The sequence below is a fragment of the Berghia stephanieae genome, chromosome 11 (assembly GCF_034508935.2).
Source record: "Berghia stephanieae isolate SIO BIC M18660-M18661 chromosome 11, UCSD_Bste_1.3, whole genome shotgun sequence".
NCBI classification, from domain to species: Eukaryota; Metazoa; Mollusca; class Gastropoda; order Nudibranchia; family Aeolidiidae; genus Berghia; species Berghia stephanieae.
The window spans coordinates 19885275-19899704 of NC_088370.1; the positions used below are offsets into that span (position 1 = coordinate 19885275).

The window sequence follows — 14430 nt, forward strand, 5'->3', positions numbered from 1 at the left end:
ATAATTTTGTGAATTGGTCCATTATACTTCCGGATGGCAATGTTGTGAACTTCTTAGCCAAGCGCACACTATCTATAGATAGTGTGCGCTTGGCTAAGAAGCTCACAACATTGTCATCCGGAAGTATAACTGACCAACACACAAAAATATGTGTAACCTTGAACGGTTGTAGTCTGTTTAATACGTGTTTAGTGAGGATTACTCATAAACAAGGATGGCAAAAAACAATAACAAAGACCTGAGTGACGTCAACTTTGAACTATCTATATGTACCGGCTACTGAGAGTAATACGAAATAAATAAATAGATAATCAGATAATATAAATATAATAATAAATTGATAAAATAAATAGACAAATAAATAAATAGATTAAAAAATAAATGTGTAAGATAAAGATCAGACAAAGTGGTTGTGAAATAGTGCCAGACAAAACAAGAAAGAAAAATACAAGAAAAAAACCTCGATGCCCGTTCGAAGAGGACTGACTTCTAGGATGTTTTTGTTTTTTTTTAATGTTTTTTTTTTTTGTTTTTTTTTTTTTTTTTTTTTTTTTTTTTTTTTTTTTTTTTTTGTTTTTTAATTCTTATATTTTTCTATCTTCCTATGTCTGGTACTGTGTTTCACCGTCGCCTTCGCTAACTCGCCTGACACCGTAGCCATCGTGAAGTTATAGCCTGATACCATGGCCTTCGTAAAGTTATAGCCTGACACTGACCAAAAATGACGTCAAAATGCCAGTCTTTTTCCACATTAGAAAACAAATCGTGAGTTGTATTCAATAGGTCAACCGATTTAATCACTTGTTTCCATGAGCTCTACTAACGGCAACTCACTAGACGGTGCACAAACCTATAAAATGACGTCAAACTGTACGTCCGAGTGGGTTCTAGTGTGGCCTCCGTAAAGTTATGGCCTGACACTGACCAAAAAATGACTTCAAAATGCCAGTCTTTTGCCACAAAAGAAAACAAATCGTGAGTTGTATTCAATAGTTCAATCAATGGAATCACTTGTTTCCATGAGCTCTACTAACGACAACTCACTAGACGCTACACAAACCCAAAAAAAATGACGTCAAACCCAAGAATTTGGTCAAACTGCCAGTCCTAGAGGGTTCTTGTATCAGGCTATAGATAGTTCGAAGATGACGTCACTCAGGTCTTTGTTATTGTTTTTGCCATCCGCGTTTGTGAGTTGTTCTCACTAAACTGTATTAACCAGACTATAAAAGTTCATGGTTACACAGAATTTGTGTGTTGGTCCGTTATACTTCCGGATGGCAATGTTGTGAACTCCTTGGCCAAGCGCATTCTATCTATAGATAGTTCGAAGATGACGTCACTCAGGTCTTTGTTATTGTTTTTTGCCATGCGCGTTTATGAGTAATGCTCACTGAACTGTATTATTCCGACTATAAACGTTCATGGATGCACACAGTTTTGTGTGTTGGTCCGTTATACTTCCGGATGGCAATGTTATGAGCTTCTGAGCCAAGCGCATACTATCTATGTGAACGATGGCTACGCTGACACTGACCAAAAATGACGTCAAAAACAAGTCTTTGGCCGCAAAAGAAAACAAATCGTGAGTTGAATTCAATAGTTCAACCAATGGGATCACTTGTTTCCATGAGCTCTACTAACGACAACTCACTAGACGGTGCAAAAAAAAACCTAAAAAATGACGTCAAACTAAGTCCGAGTGGGCTCTTGTGTCAGGCTATAGATAGTATGCAGATGACGTCACTCAGGCCTTTGTTATTGTTTTTGCCATCCGCGTTTGTGAGTTGATCTCACTAAACTGTATTAACCAGACTATAAAAGTTCATGGTTACACAGAGTTTGTGTGTTGGTCCGTTATACTTCTGGATGGCAATGTTGTGAACTCCTTGGCCAAGCGCATTCTATCTATAAGTTAACGATGGCTACGGTTCACAGACACCTTCTCAGATCTGAAAAGAAGGAAAGAAATTATTGACGTCACTCAGTTCATTGTCATTGTTTTTAGTTAGCCAGGCATTTTTACGAGTCGTTTTCACTAAATTCTATCAATCCGACTATAACGTATCAAGGTCGTACGTAGTTTTGCGTGTTTGTACGTTATATAGCCGGCTGGTGGCTGTTGTGAGCATCTTGGCTAAACGCATAGCTTCAACAATACAGGTAGGCTAGCAAATAAAAACCTATGTCCATTCGTTCGAATGGCCAGTGTCTGTGCGATCACTGACTGATGATGGACTGTGCCGACAAGGAAATTATCATTCTCAAACCATCAGCTGCCAAACTAACAACTCTGGAAAAACATGCATTAATTAATTTGGCCAGAAAACTCGTCCTTCAAACATCGATCGATTTAATGACCATCACTTTGGGGAAAAAACACTCAAACCTGGGACTAAGGAAGCTTCGAGAAGAAGTCCCAGGTTTGAACGTTTTTGCAACGAAGAGGGTCATTAAAATCGATGGATGTTCGAAGGTCGAGTTTTCTGGCCAAATTTTTAAATACGTCCCTTTGCAGAGAATCGTAGTTAAGTCGTTAAACAATCAGCAGGAGAGACAGTTGAGGCAGGCACTCTGACCGTAGCCATCGTTAACTTATAGATAGTATGCGCTTGGTTAAGAAGCTCACAATATTGCCATCCGGAAGTATAACGGACCAACACACAAATCTGTGTGTATCCATGAACGTTTATAGTCAGGTTAATACAGTTCCGTGATCATTACTCATAAACGCGGATGGCAAAAAACAATAACAAATCCCTGAGTGACGTCATCTTCGAACTATCTACGACCAGACACAAGAACCGTCGCCATCGTAAAGTTATAGTCTGACATTGACCAAAAAATGACGTCAAAAGACAAGTCTTTGGCCACAAAAGAAAACAAATCGTGAGTTGTATTCAATAGTTCAACCAATGAAATAACATCAAACTGCCAGTCCTAGAGGGTTCTTGTGTCAGGCTATAGATAGTATGCAGATGACGTCACTCAGGTCTCTGTTATTGTTTTTGCCATCCGCGTTTGTGAGTTGTTCTCACTAAACTGTATTAACCAGCCTATAAAAGTTCATGGTTACACAGAGTTTGTGTGTTGGTCCGTTATACTTCCGGATGGCAATGTTGTGAACTCCTTGGCCAAGCGCATTCTATCTATAGATAGTATAACGGACCAACACACAAAACTTTGTGTATCCATGAACGTTTGTAGTCGGGTTAATACAGTTCAGTGATCATTACTCATAAACGCGGATGGCAAAAAACAATAACAAAGACCTGAGTGACGTCATCTTCTAACTATCTATATATGTTAACAATGGCTGCACTAGAACCTTCTAAGACTTATAGTTTGACGTCATTTTCTAGGTTTGTTTAGCGTCTGGTGAGTTGTCGTTAGTAGAGCTAAAGGAAACAAGTGATTCCATTGGTTGACCTATTGATTTGTTGTTTTGTTTTTGTTTTTGTTTTTTGTTTTTTTTTGGTTGTCTTTTGGGTTTGTTTGTTTTGTTTTGTTTTTGGTTTTTTTGGGGGAGGGGGTGTTTTTGTGGCGTCATTTGCTGGGCAGTGTCAGGCTATAGATAGTTCGAAGATGACGTCCCACGTGTCTTTGTTATTGCTTTTTGCTTCTTTTGTTTCTTTCTGTTTTGTTTAGCACTGTTTCACACGAACCTTTTCAGATATCTATCTTGAACCAATGTCTAATCACAAGGTTTTTTTTTACTGCTTGGGCAAGGCACTCAACACCTTTATAAATAACGACCTTTATGGTGTATTATGAATGTTATTATGTATCTTTGTACTTCCAACTCTCCCCCCCCCCCTGCCCCGTGTCTAAGAAAAATAAAACCCCACCACTCACAGTTACCTACCTGCCCAATGCCTAATGGACACTCTACTGTCTAGCCACACGTGCGGGCATGGCGGGAGCAATTCAGTACTCACTCACCTTATCATTCATTCCGCTTATTCTCCCCAACTGTCACTTACACGACCAAATGGAATGAATATGAACAGCCGCCGTGAGTGTATAAATTATTATCATCGTGTAAACACACCATTGCCAACTTCATAATAATAATAATAATATCATATGAACGATATTGATTCTGTGCGTTTAGCTAAAATACTCACAACATCCGCCAGCCGGATCGGATATAATGTAATAATAGAACACAAAAATAATATTTTGTGAAGCCTTACACGTTTATACTCCGATTGACAGAATGTAGTGAGAACTAATCGTTAACATGGATGTCTGAAAGCAATGAAATGAGCTGACTGACGTCAATTTTGTTCTATCTAGAGGATAATAATTTGATCATTTTTCACTTGTAGCAAGCTTCAAGACCTCAGACAACATAATCTTCTCCCAACACACTCGGTGCATCCATCCATCCATCCATCCACCCATCCATCCATCCATCCATCCATCCACCCATCCATCCACCCATCCACCCATCCATCCATCCATCCATCCATCCATCCACCCATCCATCCACCCACCCACCCATCCATCCATCCATCCACCCACCCACCCATCCATCCACCCATCCATCCACCCATCCATCCATCCATCCATCCATCCACCCATCCATCCATCCATCCACCCACCCACCCACCCATCCACCCACCCATCCATCCACCCATCCTTACATCCATCCACCCATCCATCCACACACCCACCCATCCATCCACCCATCCACCTATCCATGACTCACCTCATCATAGAGTTTACCGTAAACTTCCTTCAGTCGACTGTGTTCCAGCCACCACTTCATCCATCCACCCATCCATCTACCCATCCACCCACTCATTCATCCACCCACCCATCCATCAATCCATCCACCCATCCACCTATCCGTTACTCACCTCATCATAGAGTTTACCGTAGTCTTCCTTCAGTCGACTGTGTTCCTCGTCCAAGATCTGAAATCGTTCCTTTAAACCTTGGATTTGATCTGAGGCAATGTGGAGATGCCTTTGGCTCTCTATCAACTGAAAGTAAAAAACAAAGACTTAAAGCTTCCCTGTTATATGACATAACCTCCTACCTCTAGTGTTGAGGATGATATGATGATGATGATGATAATGATGATGATAATGATGGTGGTGATAATGATGATGATGATGATGATGATGATGATGGTGATGATGATGATGATGATGATGATGATGATGAGGATGATGATGATGATGATGATGATGATGATGATGATGATGGTGCCAAATACAGCTCTAGAATAGCATTGGGTAAAGAGTGTAGGTAATGGAATATTTTGCCCTCAGCCACTTTGAAGGATAAACAAAAGGTATGAATGGCTTATAATGTTATGTATTATACAAGCATGATATCGCATTGCAGTTATTCTATTATAAACATCCTTCACGCTGTTTTTTGAGAATATAGATAGTATGCGCTTGGATAAGAAGCTCACAACATTGCCATCCGGAAGTATAACGAACCAACGCTCAAAACTATGTGTAACCTTAAACGTTTATAGATAGATCGAAGTTGACGTCACTCCTGCCTTTATTATTGTTTTTTTTATTTGCCATCCACGTTTATGAGTAGTTCTCACTAAACTGTATTAACCAGACTATAAACGTTCAAGATTACACATAGTTTTGTGTATTGGTCCGTTATACTTCCGGATGGCAATGGTGTGAGCTTATTAGTCAAGAGCACACCATCTTTAGTCTGGTTAATACAGTTTAGTGAGAATTACTCATAAACGCGGATGGCAAAAAAAAAACACGATAACAAAGACCTGAGTGACGTCAATTTCGTTCTATCTATAGAATGTATTGTATGGATAGAACGAAGATGACGTCACTCAGGTCTTTGTTATTGCGTACGTTTATGAGCACTAAACTGTATGAACCGGACTATAACAGTTCATGGTTACACACAGTTTTATGTGCTGATCAGTTATACTTCCGAATGGCAATGTTGTGAGCTTCTTCACCAAGCGCATACTACCTATTAACCAGCCAGAAAACTCGTCTTTAATCTCACGAGGCGTCCCAGGTTTGAAAGTTTTGGCCAGATGAGGGTCATTTAAATCGATCGATATTTTTGAAGGACGAGTTTTCTGGTTAAATTGTTAAACACGTGTCTTTTCCAGAGTACGGCAGTGAACAGGTTGATAGTTTGTTTGTGCCGTTCTACATGTTCAATGTTGCTGTTGGCCATGGACCCCTTGTAAAGCGCTTTGAGCACGTTTAGTGGATATTGCGTTATAGAAAAGCTCATTTTTTTATGAAGAAGATGATGTTCTGTAATACTCTTCAACAGTCATAACGTCACTTCCTTCCTAATGACGCATAGTAACTTAGTAACACTGGCTCTGAACTATCGGAACAATGGCGGACGCCGTATGAAATATTTCTCCGGCGGGCATAAAAGCGTATCCAGAGGAAAATAAAACATTAATTTGATCATGTTTTGACTTTAACACATTCTGATCACAAGGCATATGAAAAGTTCTAGCCAGCATGAAGAATAAAAAGTAATGATTTTCTTTGTTTAGAACCAAGATGGCCGCCGTTGCCGGGCGGCGTGACATCAGACTACTGAATAAAATTGTTGTCTTGATTTGGTAAATAAGAAAATTGATGATGATGGTGTTGATGATGATGATAATGATGATGATGATGATGATGATGATGATGATGATGATGATGACGATGATGACGATGATGATGATGTTGTTGTTGTTGTCAACGAAGAAGATAACAATACTGCTGTTATCGATGATGATGATGATAATAAGGCCATCCATTTTCCATTTCCACAATCAAATTATAACACATCTTCGTTCTTTGATCTGCTAAACTAATCTGAACGCTTTAAATAGGCTTGTCTTGAAGAATTGATAGCATCTCAAGAGGAATTCCGTCGTAAGCCGACTAAACACCGTATCTTCATTATGGTCAGAAAACGTTGATGTCATGTCTAGGGAATGAGATTGGCGGAAGAGTGGCATCCCTTGATTGGACGTCACCGGCGGAAAAGTTATTAGAGAGAGAACGTCGTGTTGGTTGTGCGCATGCGTCTCTCGTCCTCGCTTCCGGTGAAAGCGGCATGAGACACTCACCGAAAACGAGGACGAGAGAGACGCATGCGCAAAATCATTTTGACGTTCTCTCTGTAAGGTGATGTCCAATCAAGGGACGCTACTCTTCCGATAATCTCATTCCCTATTAATAATATAAATTTTGCTGCTCGAGGCTCGAAGAAATAAATAATAAAGTGAAATTGAATGTAAACTTAAATTTAATTACAAAAACAGATCAAATTAACGTTTCGGGTTTCCCCTTTATCAACAAAACAGGATGAATGAAACACCACAGATGAATGAGATAACTACACCACTACAACATCATCTCATTCATCTGTGGTGTTTCATTCATCCTGTTTTGTTGATAAAGGGGAAACCCAAAACGTTCATTTGATTTGATTTTGTAATTAAATTGAAGCTTACAATCAATTTCACATTATTGGGTATTGATAATATAAAATAAAATAAAATCAAACAAAATTCCCTTTATTCATCCCAAAGGGGAAATTTGTCTTTATTATCTATTCCAAGGGAAGACTGGAATAATCCAGTGCAGAGCCGCAAATAGGATTCAGTAGTCTGATGTCACGCCGCCAAGCAACGGCGGCCATCTTGGTTCTAAACAAAGAAAATCTATACTTCTTATTCTTCATGCTGGCTAGAACTTTTCATTCCCTTTTCATATGCCTTTTGATCAGAATGTGTAAAAGTCAAAACATGATCAAATTTATGTTATTTTTTCCTCTGGTTACGCTTTTTATGCTCGCCGGAGAAATATTTCATACGGGCGTCCGCCATTATTCCGATAGTTTAGAGCCAGTGTTGCTAAGTTACCATGCGTCATTAGGAAGGAAGTGACTGTACGACTATTGAATCCTATTGAGCTAGGGCGAGGTGACTTGCTCAAGGCCACACAGCGCAGCGGCGGGTGATCGAACTCGGTACCTTTCGGGTATGAAGCAAAGCGGTAGGGACCGCTGAACCGCGATGCCCCCAAAATTAATATTTTTAAAACTTGAGCGGATTCTTTGCGTTTATGAAAAATACTCACAACATCCGTCAGCCGGATATAGCGTACCAACACACAACATGATAATGTGTAATCTTAAGCGTTTATAGTCTGATTGATATAATTTAGTGAGAGCAAATCGCGAAATTGGCTGTCTAAAAATCATAACAAAGAGCAATTTTTCCATCGAAGACGACGCACAAAATTATGTGTTACCTTTAATGTTTATAGATAGTATGCAGATGACGTCACTCAGGCCTTTGTTATTGTTTTTGCCATCCGCGTTTGTGAGTTGTTCTCACTAAACTGTATTAACCAGACTATAAAAGTTCATGGTTACACAGAGTTTGTGTGTTGGTCCGTTATACTTCCGGATGGCAATGTTGTGAACTCCTTGGCCAAGCGCATTCTATCTATAGATAGACTCTAGTATGCGCTTGGCTAAGAAGCTCATAACATTGCCATCCGGAAGTATAACGGATCAACACACAAAACTGTATGTATTCATGAACGTTTATAGTCAGGTTAATACAGTTCATTGAGCACTACTCATGAACGCGGATGGCAAAAAACAATAACAAAGACCTGAGTGACATCATCTTCGAACTGTCTAGTCTTATTGATCGGATTTAGTGAGAACTAATCAGTCGACAAAGAGCTGAATGACGTCAACTTCGTTCCATCTTTATCATTTAATCTCGTTATAATCAATCGATATAGTGTTGAGTTGTTTTTTTTTAATGAGCCTTTATATAGGGCAATATCCAATGTTCTCAAAGCGCTTTACAAGCGGTCCCTGACCAACAGCAACACGTAACATGTAGAACGAGACATAACGCCTGTTAGGCGATATTAATTTTTTTTTCGGACAGAGACAACGCTGTTAACCGCCCAGGTACTCATTTTACACCCGAGTACGGCGAGAGAATGTGAGTAAAGAGTCTTCTTTTCCAAGGACTCAACTACGCGCCGAGCGAAGCTCGACCCCAGGACTTTCGGATCAGAAAGTGGGTGTCATGCCACTAGACCACATAGCCGCACAGTACTATGGAGTAATCTAAGTCTTTCTGACCAAAATGAGAAAAGGCGTTTTTTCAGTGTATAGCAGTTGATTTAAAGAATATTTTCCACTAATCAGTTTTTTTTTCTTTAAAAAACCCAAACAGCTAAATAGATTTATACCATTGGTTTCTTGGATGTTGAAATTGTTGGGTTTTTTTTTTAATCTGTGTTTTTCGTTTGATTTGATTTTCAATTCTTTTATTATGCTCTGTGATTCACCAGTATCGACGTGCACTTGATTGCAGGTCTGATAACCCAATTCATTGTGGGCTCATTGTTGTATTGGAAATCTAAAAAAAACGCAAAATATTCATCGTGTTTTGATGACAAATGGTTAAACCCGAAACGTCAACATGATTTACCTACGTGAATTAAATATTTCTCTTTTAAAATATCATTTACTTTTTACTTCAACATTAACATTTGCGTTAAAAATGTGGAGAAGAAAAATAGATTAAAAGAACAGCATTCAATTCATTTCGCACTCTTTACCCCGTGATTTCAAGCATAGACCATTAGATTTAAATGCCTCGATAGCATTACGGGATGTTCCCATTTAAATTGAATGAGATTCAGATGTTTTCAGGGAATGAAAAATATCAGCAGGATTTTGTAAGATTTGTTCTTAGGATTTAGTGACGTTTTTATTGTTCTAATTTAAAATTTTGGATAACGGTATTATTTTCTTCTTCTTCTTCTTCTTCTTCTTCTTCTTCTTCTTCTTCTTCTTCTTCTTCTTCTTCTTCTTCTTCTTCTTCTTCTTCTACTACTACTACTACTTCTACTACTACTACTACTACTACTCCCTACTACTACTACTACTACTACTACTACTACTACTACTACTACTATTACTACTACTACTACTAATACTACTACTACTACTACTATACTATACTCACTATACTACTACTACTACTACTACTACTACTACTACTACTTCTACTACTACTACTACTACTACTACTACTATACTACTACTACTACTACTACTACTACTATTACTACTACTACTAATACTACTACTCTACTACTACTACTATACTACTATACTACTACTACTACTACTACTACTACTACTACTACTACTACTACTACTACTACTACTACTACTACTACTACTACTACTACTACTACTACTACTACTACTACTACTACTACTACTACTACTACTACTACTACTACTACTACTACTACTACTACTACTACTACTACTACTATATACTAATACTACTAATACTACTACTACTACTACTACTACTACTACTACTACTACTACTACTACTACTACTACTACTACTACTACTACTACTACTACTACCACTACTACTACTACTACTACTACTACTACTACTACTACTACTACTAATACTACTACTACTTTTGCTATCAGTATCAAAAAACCTCGTATGCAACCTTGCAGGGAAGATATCCCCAGGTTGAAACTAACGCTATAATCAAATCTGTTTTTTTTTTTAATATTCAGATAAAGTTGTTGATCTCCAACAGCAATTGATTAATACCTTCAAACGTCTTCTACTTATGATTAACATCAACATCATTATCATCTTCATCATTATCATCATCATCATCATCATCATCATCATCATCATCATCATCATCATCATCATCATAATCATCATCATTATCTTCTTCTTTCTTTCTTTTCTTCTTCTTTCTTCTTCTTCTTCTTCTTCTTCTTCTTCTTCTTCTTCTTTCTCCTCTCTCTTCTTCTTCTCTTCTTCTTCTTCTTCTTCTTCTCTTCTTCTTCTTCTTCTTCTTCTTCTTCTTCTTCTTCTTCTCTTCTTCTTCTTCTTCTTCTTCTTCTTCTTCTCTCTCTTCTTCTTCTTCTTCTTCTTCTTCTTCTTCTTCTTCTTCTTCTTCTTCTTCTTCTTCTTCTTCTCTTCTTTTCTTCTTCTTCTTCTTCTTCTCTTCTTCTTCTTCTTCTTCTTCTTCTTCTTCTTCTTTCTTCTTCTTCTTCTTCTTCTTCTTCTTCTTCTTCTTCTTCTTCTTCTTCTTCTTCTTTCTTCTTTCTTCTTCTTCTTCTTCTTTTCTTCTTTTCTTCTTCTTCTTCTTCTTCTTCTTCTTCTTCTTCTTCTTCTTCTTTTCTTCTTCTTCTTCTTCTTTTCTTCTTCTTCTTCTTCTTCTTCTTCTTCTTCTTCTTCTTCTTCTTCTTCTTCTTCTTCTTCTTCTTCTTCTTCTTCTTCTTCTTCTTCCTCTTCATCTTCTTTTTCTTCTTCTTCTTCTCCATTCTATCTATGATTAACATCAACATCATCATCATCATCATCATCATCACCCTCAACACCACCACCATCATCATCATCATCATCATCATCATCATCATCATCATCATCATTACCACCACCATCACTGTCACCTCCACCATTTTTATCATCAACAATTTGACACATGCATTTTAAACCTACACAGCGGACAGTGATAAATTGCCTCGTTTTCCCTTTGTTACTTAAAGCAAGATAATATTAATTTGCCGTCCCCCCCCCCCCCCCCCCCCCGCCCACCCGTCCTCCCTACCCTTTCCATATTTTCGAATCCACTGCAGTCTTCATCGTGCCAATCAACACACAAATTAAGACGTTATGTTTAATCCTAAGCCCTGGCTCAGGTAACTATTTATTATTATAATATCATTAATTTGTTTATCGCCTCATTCATCTCATTCAATCTATAGACCGGTAAATTGATTATAATTTTATGTAATCAATCATTCCAGGATTATTTATAATCGCTTGTTGTCTGTAACCTGTTTTGAGCTACATTGTGCTTGACATATGTATGTATATATTATGTGCTGTTATGTGGTCTAGTGGTATGACATTCGCCTCCAGATCGGAATGTCTCGGGTTCGAGGCCCGCTCTGAGTGGTGCATAATTAGTTGAGTCCTTGGGAAAGGTTCTTTACTCATATTCTCTCACCGTACTAGGGTTTAAAATGAGTACCTTAGCATTAATAGCATTTGTCTCTGTCGTAAAAAAAATGTAATATCGCTTAACAGACGTCTGTCTCGTTCTTCATGTTAGGTGTTGCTGATGGCTGGGAGGCCCTTGTAAAGCGCTATGAGCAAGTTTGTGGAAATTGCTCTATATAAAAGCTCGTTTGAAAGGTTATGTGCTATAGTAATGCTATTATATAAATATAAATATTTTTAGGCAGCCATTTTGGTGAATAGTTCTGACTAAATTATATCACTCAGACCATAACGCTGAATCTTATACACAATTTTATGAGATGGTATGTTTAATTTGGCTCGTGGATGTTGTGAGTATTTTACGTAAACGCATAGCATAGCATAGGTTTTTCCTACCTCCGCCTGTAAGAGTTCCTTTTCCCTCAGTCTTAGTTTGACGTCATCAGTGACGGAAGGAGTAATGGTCTCCGTGGCGGCCATTGCTAGCTTCTTCTCCGCCATGGTGACTTTCTGCCTTTCTTCCGCCAGGAGCCGTTCCAGAGATTCAATACGACCTTTGAGTTTGGCCTGTGTGGAGAACAAAAATGTTGCTGATAAAGATAAAAGGAGTAAATCTGACTCATGAATGAACAACACAAAACAAACGACGTTTCGGCCCTTGGCCTTTTTCAAGTAAAAATAAATATATATATATGTATTCTGTGTTTACTTGAAAAAGGCCAAGGGCCGCCGAAACGTCGTTTGTTTTATGTTGTTCATTCATGAGTCAGATTTACTCCCTTTATCTTTATCTCCATTTTATTGACTCATTTAGGCACCTCTATTTATTAGTTAAAAACGTTGCTGCTTGAGCGTGAAGCTCAAAGAAATAAATAGCAATAGGAAATTGAATGGAAGTGTCGATTTAACAAACGAAAACAGATAACATGAACGTTTCGGGAGTCCCTTTTATCAGCTAAACTCGATGAATGAAACACTGGAGTCGAATGAGACATCTACCCAAAGAATTACCATATGGACCCTGCAGAAAACTTTAGCTTTTTATATAGCGCAATATCCACTGTAGGGAGACCACCATAATCAATAGTAACTACCCTGAACCAGGATCTCTTTGCACATCAGAAATTTCTGGATTCAGATGAGGCCGAATTAATCCCTGAAGAACTAAGAAATATCGCAGTGCCCTCTGTACTATAGTCACAACAAGATCTTGACAGCCTCAAAACTCTGGCCCAGGACCGTGACCAATGAAAACGATTAACAACATGGATGGAGAGAGCAGCTATACTCATCGACTATGACTGAATCACACCATTCTCAGCAAGCGTTATTCGGACTGCGAGGCTTATTACTACTACTACTGCTACTACTAATATCCACTACACGTGCTCAAAGCGACTTAGAAAGGGTCCCTGACCAACAGCAACACGTAACGTGTAGAACGAGACAGGACGCCTGTAAGGCGACATTACATTATGTTTTCGACAAAGACAACGCTGTTAACGGCCAGGTACTCATTTTATACCTGAGTATGGTGAGAGAATGTGAGTAAAGAGCCTTTTCCACGGACTCACCTATGCGCCGAGCGAGGCTCGAACTCAGGACCTTCCGATCCGAAAGTGAATGTCGCTATTGTAAAGCGCTTTGAACACGTTTAGTGGATATTGCACTATATAAAAGTTCAATTTTTTTACGCTTGTGAAGAACATAAGTAGTCCTTCAGAACTTTTAGGCTCATAGAGCCGGAGTTTATCCCGCTTTCTATAACGTGAAACGGACAATTTCTATCACAAAGTACTTTCCGCCAGATCTAACAGACCCAGCCACCCAATCACTGCTGGGTGGACAGGAGGGGGAGGGAGACATTGCGCTATATAAAAGCTCATTTTAAGCAACTGACCTCCCAATTTCTGTTGACGACGCCCTCTCTGGTACCGTGGGCTTTGAGCACATTTAGTGGACATTGCGCTATATAAAAGCTCATTTTAAAAAACAAAAGCAACTGACCTCCCAATCTCTGTTGACGACACCCTCCCTGGTGCCGTGGGCGTTGAGGAACACCTCGTCAGACCCCATGCTGGTATCGCTGAGGGCAGAGACTTGACTCACATTGCTGGCACTCCTGGGAGGTGACGCTGTTCGACCTTCCTGGATGCGTTGTTCCAGTTCCTCTTCTGCTGCTTCAGCTCGTTCGTTGATGATGTCCAACAAATTGCTGCCGGAAAATAGTTTTTTGATGATGATGATGATGATGATGATGATGATGATGATGATGATGATGATGATGATGATGAAAATAATAATAATGATAATAATAATAATAATAATAATAATAATAATAATAATAATAATAATAATAATAATAATAA

General features: G+C 38.7%; 1 protein-coding gene across 2 annotated transcripts in view; it reads right to left on the reverse strand.

Moving 5' to 3' along the window:
- LOC144957132 (uncharacterized) overlaps positions 1-14430 on the reverse strand; it is a 219567-nt gene that overhangs the window by 58280 nt on the left and 146857 nt on the right. For both annotated transcript variants that reach the window (XM_078888153.1, XM_078888152.1), the window contains exons 13-15: positions 14069-14276; positions 12458-12628; positions 4866-4991 (exon numbers count right to left, since the gene is read on the reverse strand). In XM_078888153.1, coding sequence (XP_078744279.1) covers positions 4866-4991; positions 12458-12628; positions 14069-14276 — 505 coding nt within the window. The remainder of the gene's footprint in view (positions 1-4865; positions 4992-12457; positions 12629-14068; positions 14277-14430) is intronic.